Source organism: Pangasianodon hypophthalmus, chromosome 25 (genome assembly GCF_027358585.1).
Source record: "Pangasianodon hypophthalmus isolate fPanHyp1 chromosome 25, fPanHyp1.pri, whole genome shotgun sequence".
Lineage (NCBI taxonomy): Eukaryota > Metazoa > Chordata > Actinopteri > Siluriformes > Pangasiidae > Pangasianodon > Pangasianodon hypophthalmus.
Window position 1 is genome coordinate 19,631,507 of NC_069734.1, and position 16,886 is coordinate 19,648,392.

The 16,886-nt window shown below is 46.6% G+C and overlaps 2 protein-coding genes across 6 annotated transcripts; one reads left to right on the plus strand and one right to left on the minus strand.

Moving 5' to 3' along the window:
* The first annotated feature begins 1,064 nt into the window (after positions 1-1,064).
* On the plus strand, positions 1,065-9,118 carry pecr (peroxisomal trans-2-enoyl-CoA reductase). Its single transcript, XM_053229428.1, has 8 exons — positions 1,065-1,219; positions 6,868-7,001; positions 7,245-7,410; positions 7,499-7,580; positions 8,110-8,206; positions 8,572-8,682; positions 8,796-8,907; positions 9,003-9,118. Exons 1-8 carry the CDS (start codon positions 1,108-1,110, stop codon positions 9,101-9,103), a joined length of 915 nt encoding a protein of 304 aa, XP_053085403.1. The 5' UTR covers positions 1,065-1,107; the 3' UTR covers positions 9,104-9,118.
* Positions 9,119-9,565: 447 nt separating this feature from the next.
* On the minus strand, positions 9,566-16,771 carry LOC113524312 (myelin and lymphocyte protein-like). Of its 5 annotated transcripts, XM_034299705.2 has the most exons (5): positions 16,028-16,129; positions 15,513-15,769; positions 14,709-14,876; positions 10,962-11,093; positions 9,566-10,760 (listed from the first exon to the last, which is right to left on the minus strand). In XM_034299705.2, the coding sequence occupies exons 2-5, from the start codon at positions 15,729-15,731 to the stop codon at positions 10,686-10,688; spliced, it is 594 nt and encodes a 197-aa protein (XP_034155596.2). In that variant the 5' UTR covers positions 15,732-15,769; positions 16,028-16,129; the 3' UTR covers positions 9,566-10,685. The 5 variants fall into 5 exon arrangements, with proteins under 5 accessions (XP_034155596.2, XP_034155600.2, XP_034155599.2 ...); XM_034299709.2 differs by lacking the exon at positions 15,513-15,769 and having other exon boundaries at positions 14,709-14,813; positions 16,028-16,771; XM_034299708.2 differs by lacking the exon at positions 15,513-15,769 and having other exon boundaries at positions 16,028-16,771.
* Between the last annotated feature and the right edge of the window lie 115 nt (positions 16,772-16,886).

Here is a 16,886-nt window from a genome sequence, read left to right on the forward strand (position 1 = left end):
TTAACATATTTAAAAGAAACACAATTAAAATCTCTTATACACTGAGGGTCATTTTCATGTTCAACCACTATGATGCTGCAGGTAAAAATCTACTGTCTTCAGCCGAGCACAGTTTGGCGGGAGAATAATGTAAACACAGGAATTGGATAAGGGTCAGGTATTATGTGTATGTAAACAGAAGGGACAAAAATCAGATTTGTATCAAAACTTGGGAACTGAGCAACCGAGTGTGAGAACTTTTATTCTGGCGGGCGGTGTCTCAGTGTTAGTGTGTTCCATCATGGCAGCGCTGTATGTGAGTGTGAGGGCCTTTATATTGGCGGGCCGTGTCTTAGTGTCAGCTTTCTCTGTCACGGCGGCACGGTGAGGGCTTTTATTTTGGCACACGGTGTCTCATTGTCAATGTACTCCATCATGGCAGCACTTAATGAGTGAGGGCTTTTATTTTGGCACACGGTGTCTCATTGTCAATGTACTCCATCATGGCAGCACTTAATGAGTGCGAGTTCAATTCAATTCAATTCAGTTTTATTTGTATAGCGCTTTTAACAGTGAACATAGTCTCAAAGCAGCTTTACAGAACATAAGCAACAAAAACATATTTTCCTATATTTTAGACAAAATTACGACTGAGGCGACTGTGGAGAGGAAAAACTCCCTGAGATGATATGAGGAAGAAACTTTGAGAGGAACCAGACTCAAAAGGGAACCATCCTCATCTGGGTGACACTGGAGAGTGTGATATGAACAATGTGAACAATGTGTTCAACAAGTGTGCGAGTGTGTGAGGGCTTTTATTTTGGCGGGCGGTGTCTCAGTGTCAGTGTGCTCCATCATGGCGGCGCTGTATGTGTGAGGGCTTTTATTTTGGCGGGCGGTGTCTCAGCGTCAGTGTGCTCCATCATGGCGGCGCTGTATGTGTGAGGGCTTTTATCTTGGCGGGCGGTGTCTCAGCGTCAGTGTGCTCCATCATGGCGGCGCTGTATGTGTGAGGGCTTTTATTTTGGCGGGCGGTGTCTCAGCGTCAGTGTGCTCCATCATGGCGGCGCTGTATGTGTGAGGGCTTTTATTTTGGCGGGCGGTGTCTCAGTGTCAGTGTGCTCCATCATGGCGGCGCGCAGTGTGTTCAGATCGGGGCTGTTTAATGGCAAAGTGGCGATAGTGACCGGAGGAGCGACAGGAATCGGGAAAGCCATTACAGCCGAGCTGCTGCAGCTGGGTGTGTGTTAAACTAATCACTGCATCATCCGCTTTATAATCACTGCTTATAACACTTTTAATCCAGCAATCACACCGCTTATTACCGCACTGCAGCGCGCGCTCAGCTTCACCCTTCACCCAGTGCGGGACTTTCTCACTGTCCTCAGATCAACACACACACACACACACACTAACACACACACATACATACACACATACACACATACACATCTAACACACACGCACACACATACACATACACATCTAACACACACACACATCTAACACACGCACACACACACACACACATACACATCTAACACACACACACACATACACATCTAACACACACACACATACATACACACACATACACATCTAACACACACACACATACATACACACACATACACACATACACATCTAACACACACATACACATACACACATACACATACACATCTAACACACACACACATCTAACACACACACACACACACATACACATACACATCTAACACACACACACATACACATCTAACACACACACACATCTAACACATACACACATACACATACACATCTAACACACACACACATCTAACACACACAAACACACATACACATCTAACACACACACACACACATTTAACACACACCTAACACACATACACATCTAACACACATCTAACACACACACACACACATCTAACACACACACACACACACATTTAACACACACCTAACACACATACACATCTAACACACATCTAACACACACACACACTTAACACACACACCTAACACACACACACATCTAACACACACACACATCTAACACACACATCTACACACCTGACACACACCTAACACACACACACATCTACACACCTACACACCTAACACACACCTCTACACACCTACACACCTAACACACACCTAACACACACACACACACATCTAACACACACATCTACACACCTACACACCTAACACACACCTAACACACACACACATCTAACACACACATCTACACACATCTACACACCTACACACCTAACACACACACACATCTAACACACACATCTACACACCTCTACACACCTACACACCTAACACACACCTACACACCTAACACACACACACATCTACACACCTAACACACAAACACATCTAACACACACATCTACACACCTAACACACACACACTCTGTGACTGCACCGAGGCTGAAGTTAATTTCTCACGCAAAGCTTTTTCCTGGTAGTTTCACTGTTAAGACCTGTAGAGGGCGCTCGGGAGAGTGTGTGTACACTGTGTGTGTACTCTGTATGTGTACACTGTGTGTGTACTCTGTGTGTGTACTCTGTGTGTGTACTCTGTGTGTGTGTGTGTGTGTGTGTGTTTTCTGTGTCACTGCAACACACACAGTTTTACCTGCTTTGGAGTTGTTGTTGTCTGTTGAAGTGTATTTTCAGGCAGAGTTTCACTGCAGTCTGAAAGAAACAGTTTCTAAAACAGGAGAATTAATCTTCAGTCTTCTTCAGCCTTAAACGCGTCCCGATGAATTAAACGCGTCCCGATGATCTAAACGCGTCCCGATCAATTAAACGCGTCCCGATGATCTAAACGCGTCCCGATGAATTAAACGCGTCCCGATGAATTAAACGCGTCCCGATGATCTAAACGCGTCCCGATGAATTAAACGCGTCCCGATCAATTAAACGCGTCCCGATGATCTAAACGCGTCCCGATGAATTAAACGCGTCCCGATGATCTAAACGCGTCGCGATGATCTAAACGCGTCCCGATGATCTAAACGCGTCCCGATGAATTAAACGCGTCCCGATGATCTAAACGCGTCCCGATGATCTAAACGCGTCCCGATGAATTAAACGCGTCCCGATGAATTAAACGCGTCCCGATGAATTAAACGCGTCCCGATGATCTAAACGCGTCCCGATGAATTAAACGCGTCCCGATGAATTAAACGCGTCCCGATGATCTAAACGCGTCCCGATGATCTAAACGCGTCCCGATGAATTAAACGCGTCCCGATGAATTAAACGCGTCCCGATGATCTAAACGCGTCCCGATCAATTAAACGCGTCCCGATGAATTAAACGCGTCCCGATGAATTAAACGCGTCCCGATTAATTAAACGCGTCCCGATGATCTAAACGCGTCCCGATGATCTAAACGCGTCCCGATGAATTAAACGCGTCCCGATGAATTAAACGCGTCCCGATGATCTAAACGCGTCCCGATGATCTAAACGCGTCCCGATGAATTAAACGCGTCCCGATGAATTAAACGCGTCCCGATGATCTAAACGCGTCCCGATGATCTAAACGCGTCCCGATGAATTAAACGCGTCCCGATGATCTAAACGCGTCCCGATGATCTAAACGCGTCCCGATGATCTAAACGCGTCCCGATGAATTAAACGCGTCCCGATGAATTAAACGCGTCCCGATGATTTTAACGCGTCCCGATGATCTAAACGCGTCCCGATGATCTAAACGCGTCCCGATGATCTAAACGCGTCCCGATGATCTAAACGCGTCCCGATGAATTAAACGCGTCCCGATGAATTAAACGCGTCCCGATGATCTAAACGCGTCCCGATGATCTAAACGCGTCCCGATTAATTAAACGCGTCCCGATGAATTAAACGCGTCCCGATGAATTAAACGCGTCCCGATGATCTAAACGCGTCCCGATGAATTAAACGCGTCCCGATGATCTAAACGCGTCGCGATGATCTAAACGCGTCCCGATGATCTAAACGCGTCCCGATGAATTAAACGCGTCCCGATGATCTAAACGCGTCCCGATGATCTAAACGCGTCGCGATGATCTAAACGCGTCCCGATGAATTAAACGCGTCCCGATGAATTAAACGCGTCCCGATTAATTAAACGCGTCCCGATGATCTAAACGCGTCCCGATGATCTAAACGCGTCCCGATGAATTAAACGCGTCCCGATGAATTAAACGCGTCCCGATGATCTAAACGCGTCCCGATGATCTAAACGCGTCCCGATGAATTAAACGCGTCCCGATGATCTAAACGCGTCCCGATGATCTAAACGCGTCCCGATGATCTAAACGCGTCCCGATGAATTAAACGCGTCCCGATGAATTAAACGCGTCCCGATGATCTAAACGCGTCCCGATGATCTAAACGCGTCCCGATTAATTAAACGCGTCCCGATGATCTAAACGCGTCCCGATGATCTAAACGCGTCCCGATGAATTAAACGCGTCCCGATGATCTAAACGCGTCGCGATGATCTAAACGCGTCCCGATGATCTAAACGCGTCCCGATGAATTAAACGCGTCCCGATGATCTAAACGCGTCCCGATGATCTAAACGCGTCGCGATGATCTAAACGCGTCCCGATGAATTAAACGCGTCCCGATGATCTAAACGCGTCCCGATGAATTAAACGCGTCCCGATGAATTAAACGCGTCCCGATGATCTAAACGCGTCCCGATGATCTAAACGCGTCCCGATGAATTAAACGCGTCCCGATGAATTAAACGCGTCCCGATGAATTAAACGCGTCCCGATGATCTAAACGCGTCCCGATTAATTAAACGCGTCCCGATGAATTAAACGCGTCCCGATGATCTAAACGCGTCCCGATGAATTAAACGCGTCCCGATGAATTAAACGCGTCCCGATGATCTAAACGCGTCCCGATTAATTAAACGCGTCCCGATGATCTAAACGCGTCCCGATTAATTAAACGCGTCCCGATGATCTAAACGCGTCCCGATGATCTAAACGCGTCCCGATGAATTAAACGCGTCCCGATGATCTAAACGCGTCCCGATGAATTAAACGCGTCCCGATGAATTAAACGCGTCCCGATGATCTAAACGCGTCCCGATGATCTAAACGCGTCCCGATTAATTAAACGCGTCCCGATGATCTAAACGCGTCCCGATGATCTAAACGCGTCCCGATGAATTAAACGCGTCCCGATGATCTAAACGCGTCCCGATGATCTAAACGCGTCCCGATCAATTAAACGCGTCCCGATGATCTAAACGCGTCCCGATCAATTAAACGCGTCCCGATGATCTAAACGCGTCCCGATGAATTAAACGCGTCCCGATGATCTAAACGCGTCCCGATCAATTAAACGCGTCCCGATGATCTAAACGCGTCCCGATGAATTAAACGCGTCCCGATGATCTAAACGCGTCGCGATGATCTAAACGCGTCCCGATGATCTAAACGCGTCCCGATGAATTAAACGCGTCCCGATGATCTAAACGCGTCCCGATGATCTAAACGCGTCGCGATGATCTAAACGCGTCCCGATGAATTAAACGCGTCCCGATGAATTAAACGCGTCCCGATGATCTAAACGCGTCCCGATGAATTAAACGCGTCCCGATGAATTAAACGCGTCCCGATGATCTAAACGCGTCCCGATGATCTAAACGCGTCCCGATTAATTAAACGCGTCCCGATGATCTAAACGCGTCCCGATGATCTAAACGCGTCCCGATGATCTAAACGCGTCCCGATCAATTAAACGCGTCCCGATGATCTAAACGCGTCCCGATGATCTAAACGCGTCCCGATGATCTAAACGCGTCCCGATGAATTAAACGCGTCCCGATGAATTAAACGCGTCCCGATGATCTAAACGCGTCCCGATGATCTAAACGCGTCCCGATGAATTAAACGCGTCCCGATGATCTAAACGCGTCCCGATGATCTAAACGCGTCCCGATGAATTAAACGCGTCCCGATGATCTAAACGCGTCCCGATGATCTAAACGCGTCCCGATGAATTAAACGCGTCCCGATGAATTAAACGCGTCCCGATGATCTAAACGCGTCCCGATGATCTAAACGCGTCCCGATGAATTAAACGCGTCCCGATGATCTAAACGCGTCCCGATGAATTAAACGCGTCCCGATGATCTAAACGCGTCCCGATGAATTAAACGCGTCCCGATGAATTAAACGCGTCGCGATGATCTAAACGCGTCCCGATGATCTAAACGCGTCCCGATGAATTAAACGCGTCCCGATGAATTAAACGCGTCCCGATGATCTAAACGCGTCCCGATGATCTAAACGCGTCCCGATGAATTAAACGCGTCCCGATGAATTAAACGCGTCCCGATGATCTAAACGCGTCCCGATGATCTAAACGCGTCCCGATCAATTAAACGCGTCCCGATGATCTAAACGCGTCGCGATGATCTAAACGCGTCCCGATGAATTAAACGCGTCCCGATGATCTAAACGCGTCCCGATGAATTAAACGCGTCCCGATGAATTAAACGCGTCCCGATGATCTAAACGCGTCCCGATGAATTAAACGCGTCCCGATGATCTAAACGCGTCCCGATGATCTAAACGCGTCCCGATGAATTAAACGCGTCCCGATGATCTAAACGCGTCCCGATGAATTAAACGCGTCCCGATGAATTAAACGCGTCCCGATGAATTAAACGCGTCCTGATGCGCCGCATGAACAGTGTTTAATTCATTAAAGCAGTGTTTAATCACTACATTCTGAGAGAATCAGACTGGTGTTCAGTGGTAGAGATTAGATATCAGGTGACTCCGTGTGTGTATGTGTATGTGTGTGTATGTGTGTGTATGTGTGTGTGTGTGTGTGTGTGTGATTGCAGGTTGTCGTGTGGTTATTGCGTCGAGGAAGTCGGAGCGTTTGGAAGCTGCAGCTGGTGAACTTTCGCAGTTGATCAGTTCCTCGAGTCCGGCTTCCATCACGTCTCTACGCTGTAACGTCCGCCATGAGGACGAGGTTGTTATTTATGTGTTTGTTTGTTTGTTTATGAGTAATCTGTGTATGTGTGTGTCTGTGTCACTCGTCCTCGTTTTCTCCTCTAACGTTTCTGGGGTTTTTTAGTTCGTGTCCCAAATCACACGCATCAGTGCTAAACAGTGAACACACTGATACAGTACAGCTGTGTGCGTGCGTGTGTGTGCATGCGTGTGTGTGTGTGTGTGCGCGTGCGTGCATGTGTGTGTGTGTGTGTATGGACAGGTGAGGAACCTGGTGGCGTCGACGCTTCGGCTTCACGGCAGGATCGATTATTTGGTGAATAACGGCGGAGGGCAGTTCAGCAGCCCGGCGGCTAACATGAGCGTGAAGGGCTGGAACGCTGTGATCGACACCAACCTGACCGGAACATTCCTCTGCTGCAGAGAGGGTACACACACACACACACACACACACACACACACACACACACAGCCGCTGTCTGGCCTGTGTCCTCTGACTGACCTTTGACCTCCCAGTGTACAGTGCGTGGATGAAGGATCATGGTGGCGCGATCGTTAACATCATCGCTGATATGTGGAGGGGATTTCCGGGCATGGCGTGAGTACACACACGCACACACACACACACACACACGCACACACACACACACTCTAGTGGCTGGCTGCGGTACGAGTTTTAGCCCCGCCCATTCGCATGTTAGTGAACGCGAGCTTCCTCTCTCCGCGCGGGTCTCAGGAGCTCTGCTTATACGTGTGTTGTTGTGTGTATGTGTGTGTTGTTGTGTGTATGTGTGTGTTGTTGTGTGTATGTGTGTGTTATTGTGTGTATGTGTGTGTTGTTGTGTGTATATGTGTGTTGTTGTGTGTATATGTGTGTTATTGTGTGTATATGTGTGTTATTGTGTATTGTTGTGGTTAAAGTGATGCGGCGCCTCAGCAGGTAAACAGCAGCTCCATCGTCACGACTCGAAGCTCCAATGTCTTTAACTGAAGAACTGAAACGTCACAGCGCTTCCTGAGGGGAGGACGAGTGCGTCTCAGTCCTGATCTCAGCTCAGCGCTGTAACTGTGTGTGTGTGTGTGTGTGTGTGTGTGTGTGTGTGTGTGTGTGTAAATGGCTGTAACAGACACACAGGAGCAGCGAGAGCCGCAGTGGAGAATCTGACGAAGAGTTTGGCCATCGAGTGGGCGAGCAGCGGCGTGCGCATCAACTCCGTCGCTCCGGTCTGAACACACACACACACACGTTACTGTACACACACACGTTACTGAACACACACACACACGTTACTGAACACACACACACAGACACACACACACTAGTGAACACACATTACTGAACACACACACTAGTGAACACACACACACACTAGTGAACACACACACACACTAGTGAACACACGTTACTGAACACACACTAGTGAACACACACACACACTAGTGAACACGTTACTGAACACACACACACTAGTGAACACACGTTACTGAACACACACGCACGTTACTGAACACACACACGTCCTCCTACATGTTCAGAAACGTGATCCTGCAGGAGGAACAGTTTGGGATTTGATGTTTGTGTTTCACAGGGAACGATCTTCTCCAAAACAGCGATGGAGAACTATAAAGATCTCGGGCCCATGATATTCCAGTTAGCTGTTCCATGCATTCCTGCAAAACGCCTGGGCTTTCCAGAGGAGGTCTGTGTGTGTGTGTGTGTGTGTGTGTAAGTTGTAGTAAGGACTGTTTACTATTTGTATTTGATTATTCCCTGTTATTCTGATCTCGGTGTGTTTCTCGGTGTGTTTATCAGATTTCCCCGGCCGTGTGTTTCCTGCTGTCTCCAGCTGCGTCCTTTATCTCAGGAGCCACTGTGAAGGTGGACGCAGGACAGAGCCTGTACGACTCGGTGTGGGAGATCCCAGGTACTGCTCCCGAGCACACAGCGTTATTTATATTACACAGCGTTATTTATATTATATTTATATTATATTATATTGTATTTTTAATTATACTGTAGCAGCGTCCCATGAGCAGGAGTGCCTTTATACTGAATATAAGCACAGCTGTGACTTGGCCGTAGTTACAAGATCGCAGGTAAACGCAGGTAAACGCAGGTAATCGCAGGTAATCGCAGGTAAACGCAGGTAATCGCAGGTAAACGCAGGTAATCGCAGGTAAACGCACACTTTTAAAATGTACACCCACTTTTCTGTTTATGTGAGGCTGTTTTGTTTTTGTTTTATTTCATATATTTTTGCTTCTCATCAATGGAATGAAATTCAGAATTTACTGAAACTTCATAGCTTTTTATTTAGTAGTAAATTATTTGTGTAAATAGTTTGTTTAAATGGCATTTATTTCTCTTTTATTTGGCATTTCCTTATTAAATGTAATCATTTAATCTTTAATCTTTATTTAATCTTCCTGGACTGGATTATTTATGATTATTTCATTGTTGAATGTTCAGCTGTCTGTTTTATTGCTGCTGTAATGGGACACAGCCTGTCAATATGATTTTACTGTTCTAAACCTCTGCGCTTCGGTTCTGCTCTCAACACCTCATTAATCAGAAGAGAAACATCAGGCAGAAGTGAACTTTATTAAAAACTGATCAACACTTCAGAAGCACAATTTACCCAGAAGTCATTGCACTGCATTGAGATGTACACGATGCACATTTCAGAGTGAGGAATCACATCCTTAAAACAACGCACGAAAGAAGATTTTCCTGTTTTTATTGTGTGAGAAAATCACACACACACACACACACACACACACAGAGGAATGCTGTCCGTAAACATGTCCGAGTGTGTGTAAGGTGTGAAGTGAACAAAAATAACTGAAATTCCTGAACAAGCTTCATGTCGTACATTCGCAAAGATCAACACTAACACACACACAGAATAATAATCATAATAATAATGGAAATAAAAAACAATAATAATAATAATAATAATAATAATTACTTTATATTTTACTTTAATAATTAATTTACAGAGAGTCTTTCTCACTCGTTCATAAACCTGTTTTGAAATTAAATAAAAAAGTATAAGAACTGAACTGCACATTCCCTTGGTGTTTGCTCTGTGTGTGTGTGTATGTGTGTGTGTGTGTGTGTGTGTGTGTAAAATGTAATAAATGTACGGAGCAAGAGCACACTCCTGTATTCACAGGCGATTCACTAATAATCTGTTCATTGTAAACGACTCAAACGACTCCAATGAACAAAACCAAACAAAAGATTGAACCATGTGTATTGGTCTTTTGTTTGGTTTTGTTTGTGTGATAATAACATCATTCAGAATCATTAAATCATTAAAAACGTGCGATTCATTACAACAGACATGCAAAAGACTTGAATCAGTACAGTAGATCACAACACACAACGTTCTCCTCAGCTAAATTCTGGCAAAAACAACACACTCCTGTTTTAGACTTTTTATTTTTTCCTGATGTGCACCATTAGATTATTTCAACAAATTACACACAAACTTTCACACATTCATGCACACACACACACAAACACACACACACAAACACATTCATGCACACATGCAAACACACAAACACATTCATGCACACACGCAAACACACAAACACATTCATGCACACACACAAACATACACACATTCACGCTCACACACGCACCTTCACGCGCACACGCAAACATACACACACAGAGTACAGAATCATCTGTGTTTTAATAAGATTTCCATCTGATGGCTGAGAAAGCAGCATGTACAATGTACTGCAGTGTGGCCCAGAAGGAGAACACCTACAACACACAGAGAGAGAGAGACAGGGTGAGAGTGAGACAGACAGGTAGAGAGACAGGGTGAGAGTGAGACAGACAGGTAGAGAGACAGACAGGTAGAGAGACAGGGTGAGAGTGAGACAGACAGGTAGAGAGACAGGATGAGAGTGAGACAGACAGGTAGAGAGACAGACAGGTAGAGAGACAGACAGGTTGTCTTACCACTGCAGAGACGTTGAGTTTGTAGGGAGTGAAGTCGACCTGATTGAAGGGGCTGATAACGACGGTGACGTACGCCAAGAGCACTGAAGCACTGAGATACAGCAGAGCAGCTGTACTGTGATACACCATGTCCTACACACACACACACACACAGAGCAGCTGTACTGTGATACACCACGTCCTACACACACACACACAGAGCAGCTGTACTGTGATACACCACGTCCTACACACACACACACAGAGCAGCTGTACTGTGATACACCATGTCCTACACACACACACACACACACACACACACAGAGCAGCTGTACTGTGATACACCACGTCCTACACACACACACACACAGAGCAGCTGTACTGTGATACACCACGTCCTACACACACACACACACACACACACACACACAGAGCAGCTGTACTGTGATACACCACGTCCTACACACACACACACACACACACACACACAGAGCAGCTGTACTGTGATACACCATGTCCTACACACACACACACACAGAGCAGCTGTACTGTGATACACCACGTCCTACACACACACACACACACACACACACACAGAGCAGCTGTACTGTGATACACCACGTCCTACACACACACACACACAGAGCAGCTGTACTGTGATACACCACGTCCTACACACACACACACACAGAGCAGCTGTACTGTGATACACCACGTCCTACACACACACACACACATACAGAGCAGCTGTACTGTGATACACCACGTCCTACACACACACACACACAGAGCAGCTGTACTGTGATACACCACGTCCTACACACACACACACACACAGAGCAGCTGTACTGTGATACACCACGTCCTACACACACACACACACACAGAGCAGCTGTACTGTGATACACCACGTCCTACACACACACACACACAGAGCAGCTGTACTGTGATACACCACGTCCTACACACACACACACACACAGAGCAGCTGTACTGTGATACACCACGTCCTACACACACACACACACACACACACACACACAGAGCAGCTGTACTGTGATACACCACGTCCTACACACACACACACACACACACACACACACAGAGCAGCTGTACTGTGATACACCACGTCCTACACACACACACACACACACAGAGCAGCTGTACTGTGATACACCACGTCCTACACACACACACACACAGAGCAGCTGTACTGTGATACACCATGTCCTACACACACACACACACACACACACACACACACAGAGCAGCTGTACTGTGATACACCACGTCCTACACACACACACACACACACACAGAGCAGCTGTACTGTGATACACCACGTCCTACACACACACACACACACACACACACACACAGAGCAGCTGTACTGTGATACACCACGTCCTACACACACACACACACACACACACAGAGCAGCTGTACTGTGATACACCACGTCCTACACACACACACACACACACACACACACACAGAGCAGCTGAACTGTGATACACCACGTCCTACACACACACACACACACACACACACAGAGCAGCTGTACTGTGATACACCATGTCCTACACACACACACACACAGAGCAGCTGTACTGTGATACACCACGTCCTACACACACACACACACACACACACACAGAGCAGCTGTACTGTGATACACCACGTCCTACACACACACACACACACACACAGAGCAGCTGTACTGTGATACACCACGTCCTACACACACACACACAGAGCAGCTGTACTGTGATACACCACGTCCTACACACACACACACACACACACACACACAGAGCAGCTGTACTGTGATACACCATGTCCTACACACACACACACACACACACACACAGAGCAGCTGTACTGTGATACACCACGTCCTACACACACACACACACACACACACACACACACACACACAGAGCAGCTGTACTGTGATACACCACGTCCTACACACACACACACACACACACACACACACAGAGCAGCTGTACTGTGATACACCACGTCCTACACACACACACACACACACACACACACACACACACACACACACAGAGCAGCTGTACTGTGATACACCACGTCCTACACACACACACACAGAGCAGCTGTACTGTGATACACCACGTCCTACACACACACACACACACACACACACACAGAGCAGCTGTACTGTGATACACCACGTCCTACACACACACACACACACATACACACACACAGAGCAGCTGTACTGTGATACACCACGTCCTACACACACACACACACACACACACACACACACACACACACACACAGAGCAGCTGTACTGTGATACACCACGTCCTACACACACACACACACATACACACACACACACAGAGCAGCTGTACTGTGATACACCACGTCCTACACACACACACACACACACACACACACACACAGAGCAGCTGTACTGTGATACACCATGTCCTACACACACACACACACACACACACACAGAGCAGCTGTACTGTGATACACCACGTCCTACACACACACACACACACACACAGAGCAGCTGTACTGTGATACGCCACGTCCTACACACACACACACACACACACAGAGCAGCTGTACTGTGATACACCACGTCCTACACACACACACACACACACACACACACACATACACACACACACAGAGCAGCTGTACTGTGATACACCATGTCCTACACACACACACACACACACACACACACACACAGAGCAGCTGTACTGTGATACACCATGTCCTACACACACACACACACACACACACACACAGAGCAGCTGAACTGTGATACACCACGTCCTACACACACACACACACACACACACACACACAGAGCAGCTGTACTGTGATACACCACGTCCTACACACACACACACACACACACACACACAGAGCAGCTGTACAAATATTATTGATTTTTTTAAATAATAGTTACATTTTAGGATTCTATTTTGTTCTCACAAATAGCAAACACTTCACGACTACATCACACTCGTTCTGCTCTGTACTACAGAGCGGCCGAATCAGGAGGAGGAGAGCGCTGTGATGTCAGCAGGGGGGCGTGTCCACGTTCACACTAACGAGAGACGGCAGCAGGGGAGCTTTTTTTTTATACAAACCTGTTCAACACCGAGCTGCGATTTCAGCAACTGAGATCATCTCAATTCCGTGTAAATTAGTTACGATGCTGTAAAGATCAAATCCAAAATCACTCCTACACACCTCTGTGTGCACTCACACACTTTTACACACTCCTACACACCACTCACACACTCCTACACACTCCTACACACCAATCACACACTTTTACACACTCCTACACACCAATCACACACTCCTACACACTCCTACACACCTCTGTGTGCACTCACACACTTTTACACACTCCTACACACCACTCACACACTCCTACACACCACTCACACACTTTTACACACTCCTACACACCACTCACACACTCCTACACACTCCTACACACCAATCACACACTCCTACACACTCCTACACACCACTCACACACTCCTACACACCACTCACACACTCCTACACACCACTCACACACTCCTACACACTCCTACACACTTCTGTTTGCACTCACACACTCCTACACACCAATCTCACACTCCTACACACTCCTGTGTGCGCTCACAGAGCAGCCATGCAGTAGATAGTGAAGAGAGAGAGAGAGAGTGTGTGTGTGTGTGTGTGTGTGTGTGTGTGTGTTTGGTCAGAACTCACTGCAGTGGTCCAGGAGGATCGGTTGTGATGAGCTCCACACAGGAACATCATCATCCAGATGAAGGTGCCGATGAAGCAGAACAGCGACACGGCCATGACGTACGCCTGGGGGTTATCAGGAACCACTTTAGTACACGCTACTAAAATCCACACCAAGCCTCCAAATACCTGCACACACACACACACACACACACACACACACAGGACAGGATGTTAACAGTACACAGTATATGTATGTGTTAGAATAAATAAATAAATAATTCAGTGCTGAACATTTCACTTCCTCACTCTGTCAGAAAGCAGGTCAGTAGGTGGACTGGCTACAGTAAATCAGCCCCCAGCACTGGCGTCCCAGCCGGAGTGTATTCCCAGCTTGCACTCAGTGTTCCCGGGATAGACTCCGGATCCGCCGCGACCCTGAGCGGGATACAGTGCTTACTGGGGATTAATAAATGCTCGCACTTTGCTTTTCCTTCGACGCTAAAACACCATTTTCCACCCCCAAAAATACATCTTTCCAAATCTGTTTTCTAAAGTGGGATAAATTATGGAAGAGGTGAAATGCAGCTGATGGTCATGTGACCTCCACAATTCCAAAATGGCCAATTTCACTGCAACGCTGTTTTCTCTGTTCACTCTCACTCACTTTCAGTAAGCACTTTATCCTGGTCAGGGTGGTGGATCCCCGGAATACTGACCGTGAAGCAGGAATACCCCTGGATAGGACAGCAGTGTTTCTCAGAGCATCATGCGCACACACACACACACACACACACACACACACACAGCAGCCAATCCACTCACCAGTATGTTTTTGGGAGAAAACAGGAGAACCCAGAGGAAACCCACAGGCACAGTAACCTGAGATGGAACCTGGAGCTGTGAGGAGACACACTGCACCACCACACCGCCCCGCTTTCCTGTAAGTTCATCTTTGATTTGTAAAGCTGTGGTGTGTATGAAAGTGTGTTTATGTTCATTCTCACAGTCCAAACCAACGGAAAGAGTTAACGTAAAGCTCATGGGTCAGACACAGCGCCCAGGATCAGCATGACATTCTTCTGTTCCTTGTGGACAGAAATCTTTTCAGGAAAAGTAATGCCAAAACACCAGTTTCATATTTACCCGTATGTGTGTGTGTGTGTGATTGATTGATTGTTTTGTTAAACAATTGGCTGATCATTACAATACACACATTAGCAATTAGAAACCAATAGCATAAAATAGCAGCATTAAACACACACACACACACACACACACACACACACACACTGTCCTTCCTGTCTATGTAGAATAATGAAAAGTAAGAATGATCTCACGAGTTCAGGTAGGAAGAGAATATCAGGGAGGGAGCAGCAGATTGCCAGTCCACTCGGCAGCATCCCGACACTCGCCATGGTGTGTGTGTGTGTGTGTGTGTGTGTGTGTGTGTGTGTCCACACTTCTAACTTCTACAGGTGAGAATGAGCAGGGGTGTGTGTCTGTGCCTATGTTTTAACACTGGCTTGTGGAAAAACCAGAATTACACACCTCACCAGAATATCTGTGTGTGTGTGTGTGTGTGTGTGCGTGCGTGCGAGTGTGTGTGCGTGCGTGCGAGTGTGTGTGTGTGTGTGTGTGCGTGTGTTAGGGATGTAACCGAATGAATGCATTTGGACTGAACAGCTATTAGTGTACTAAACAATAGGCATTGCATGTTTTCTGAAGTTCTTAAATGATCACAATTTAAAGTAAAATCATACGGTTATTATAATGAAATGAAGCTTAAAGGATGCCATTTTGACTCGCAGAAACACTGCACCCAGTTTTATAGAATATTTTGATAGCGTGAACTTTTCTGATCTTTCTGGAATGTAACAAACACAATAGCCCAAGGTGGCTGTTGTTGTCAGCTGTAAATAACAGATTGTACCAGCAGTGTATTATTCAGTATTGTTCTGAAACATAGTCAGCTTGCCTTCTCAGTCACATTAGGTCTTTCCAGAAATCTTTAAAGAAAGTTCCACAGAGTGTGTAATATCAGCTTTCTCAGTAGAACTCATTACAAGTTTTGCCCAGTGTTTAGACTATTTTCAGCGTGATAATAAAAGCTTTATATCACAATAAATATAATCTGCAGCTTTTAGACACAAATCTACACAGTGTGATTGTGGAAATGTGGAGCCAAATGTGGAGAAT

What these genes read in the sequence shown, in the direction of transcription:
- pecr (XM_053229428.1), top strand. Translation starts at nt 1,108, where the DNA reads ATGGCGGCGCGCAGTGTGTTCAGATCGGGGCTGTTTAATGGCAAAGTG. An exon ending in ATTCCTCTGCTGCAGAGAGG is followed by an intron (nt 7,411 to 7,498) that starts GTACACACACAC and finishes TTGACCTCCCAG; the next exon opens with TGTACAGTGCGTGGATGAAG. An exon ending in GCATCAACTCCGTCGCTCCG is followed by an intron (nt 8,207 to 8,571) that starts GTCTGAACACAC and finishes TGTGTTTCACAG; the next exon opens with GGAACGATCTTCTCCAAAAC.
- LOC113524312 (XM_034299705.2), bottom strand. Translation starts at nt 15,731, where the DNA reads ATGAGCTTTACGTTAACTCTTTCCGTTGGTTTGGACTGTGAGAATGAA. An exon ending in TTTCTCCCAAAAACATACTG is followed by an intron (nt 14,877 to 15,512) that starts GTGAGTGGATTG and finishes GTGTGTGTGCAG; the next exon opens with GTATTTGGAGGCTTGGTGTG. An exon ending in GATCCTCCTGGACCACTGCA is followed by an intron (nt 11,094 to 14,708) that starts GTGAGTTCTGAC and finishes GTGTGTGTGTAG; the next exon opens with GACATGGTGTATCACAGTAC.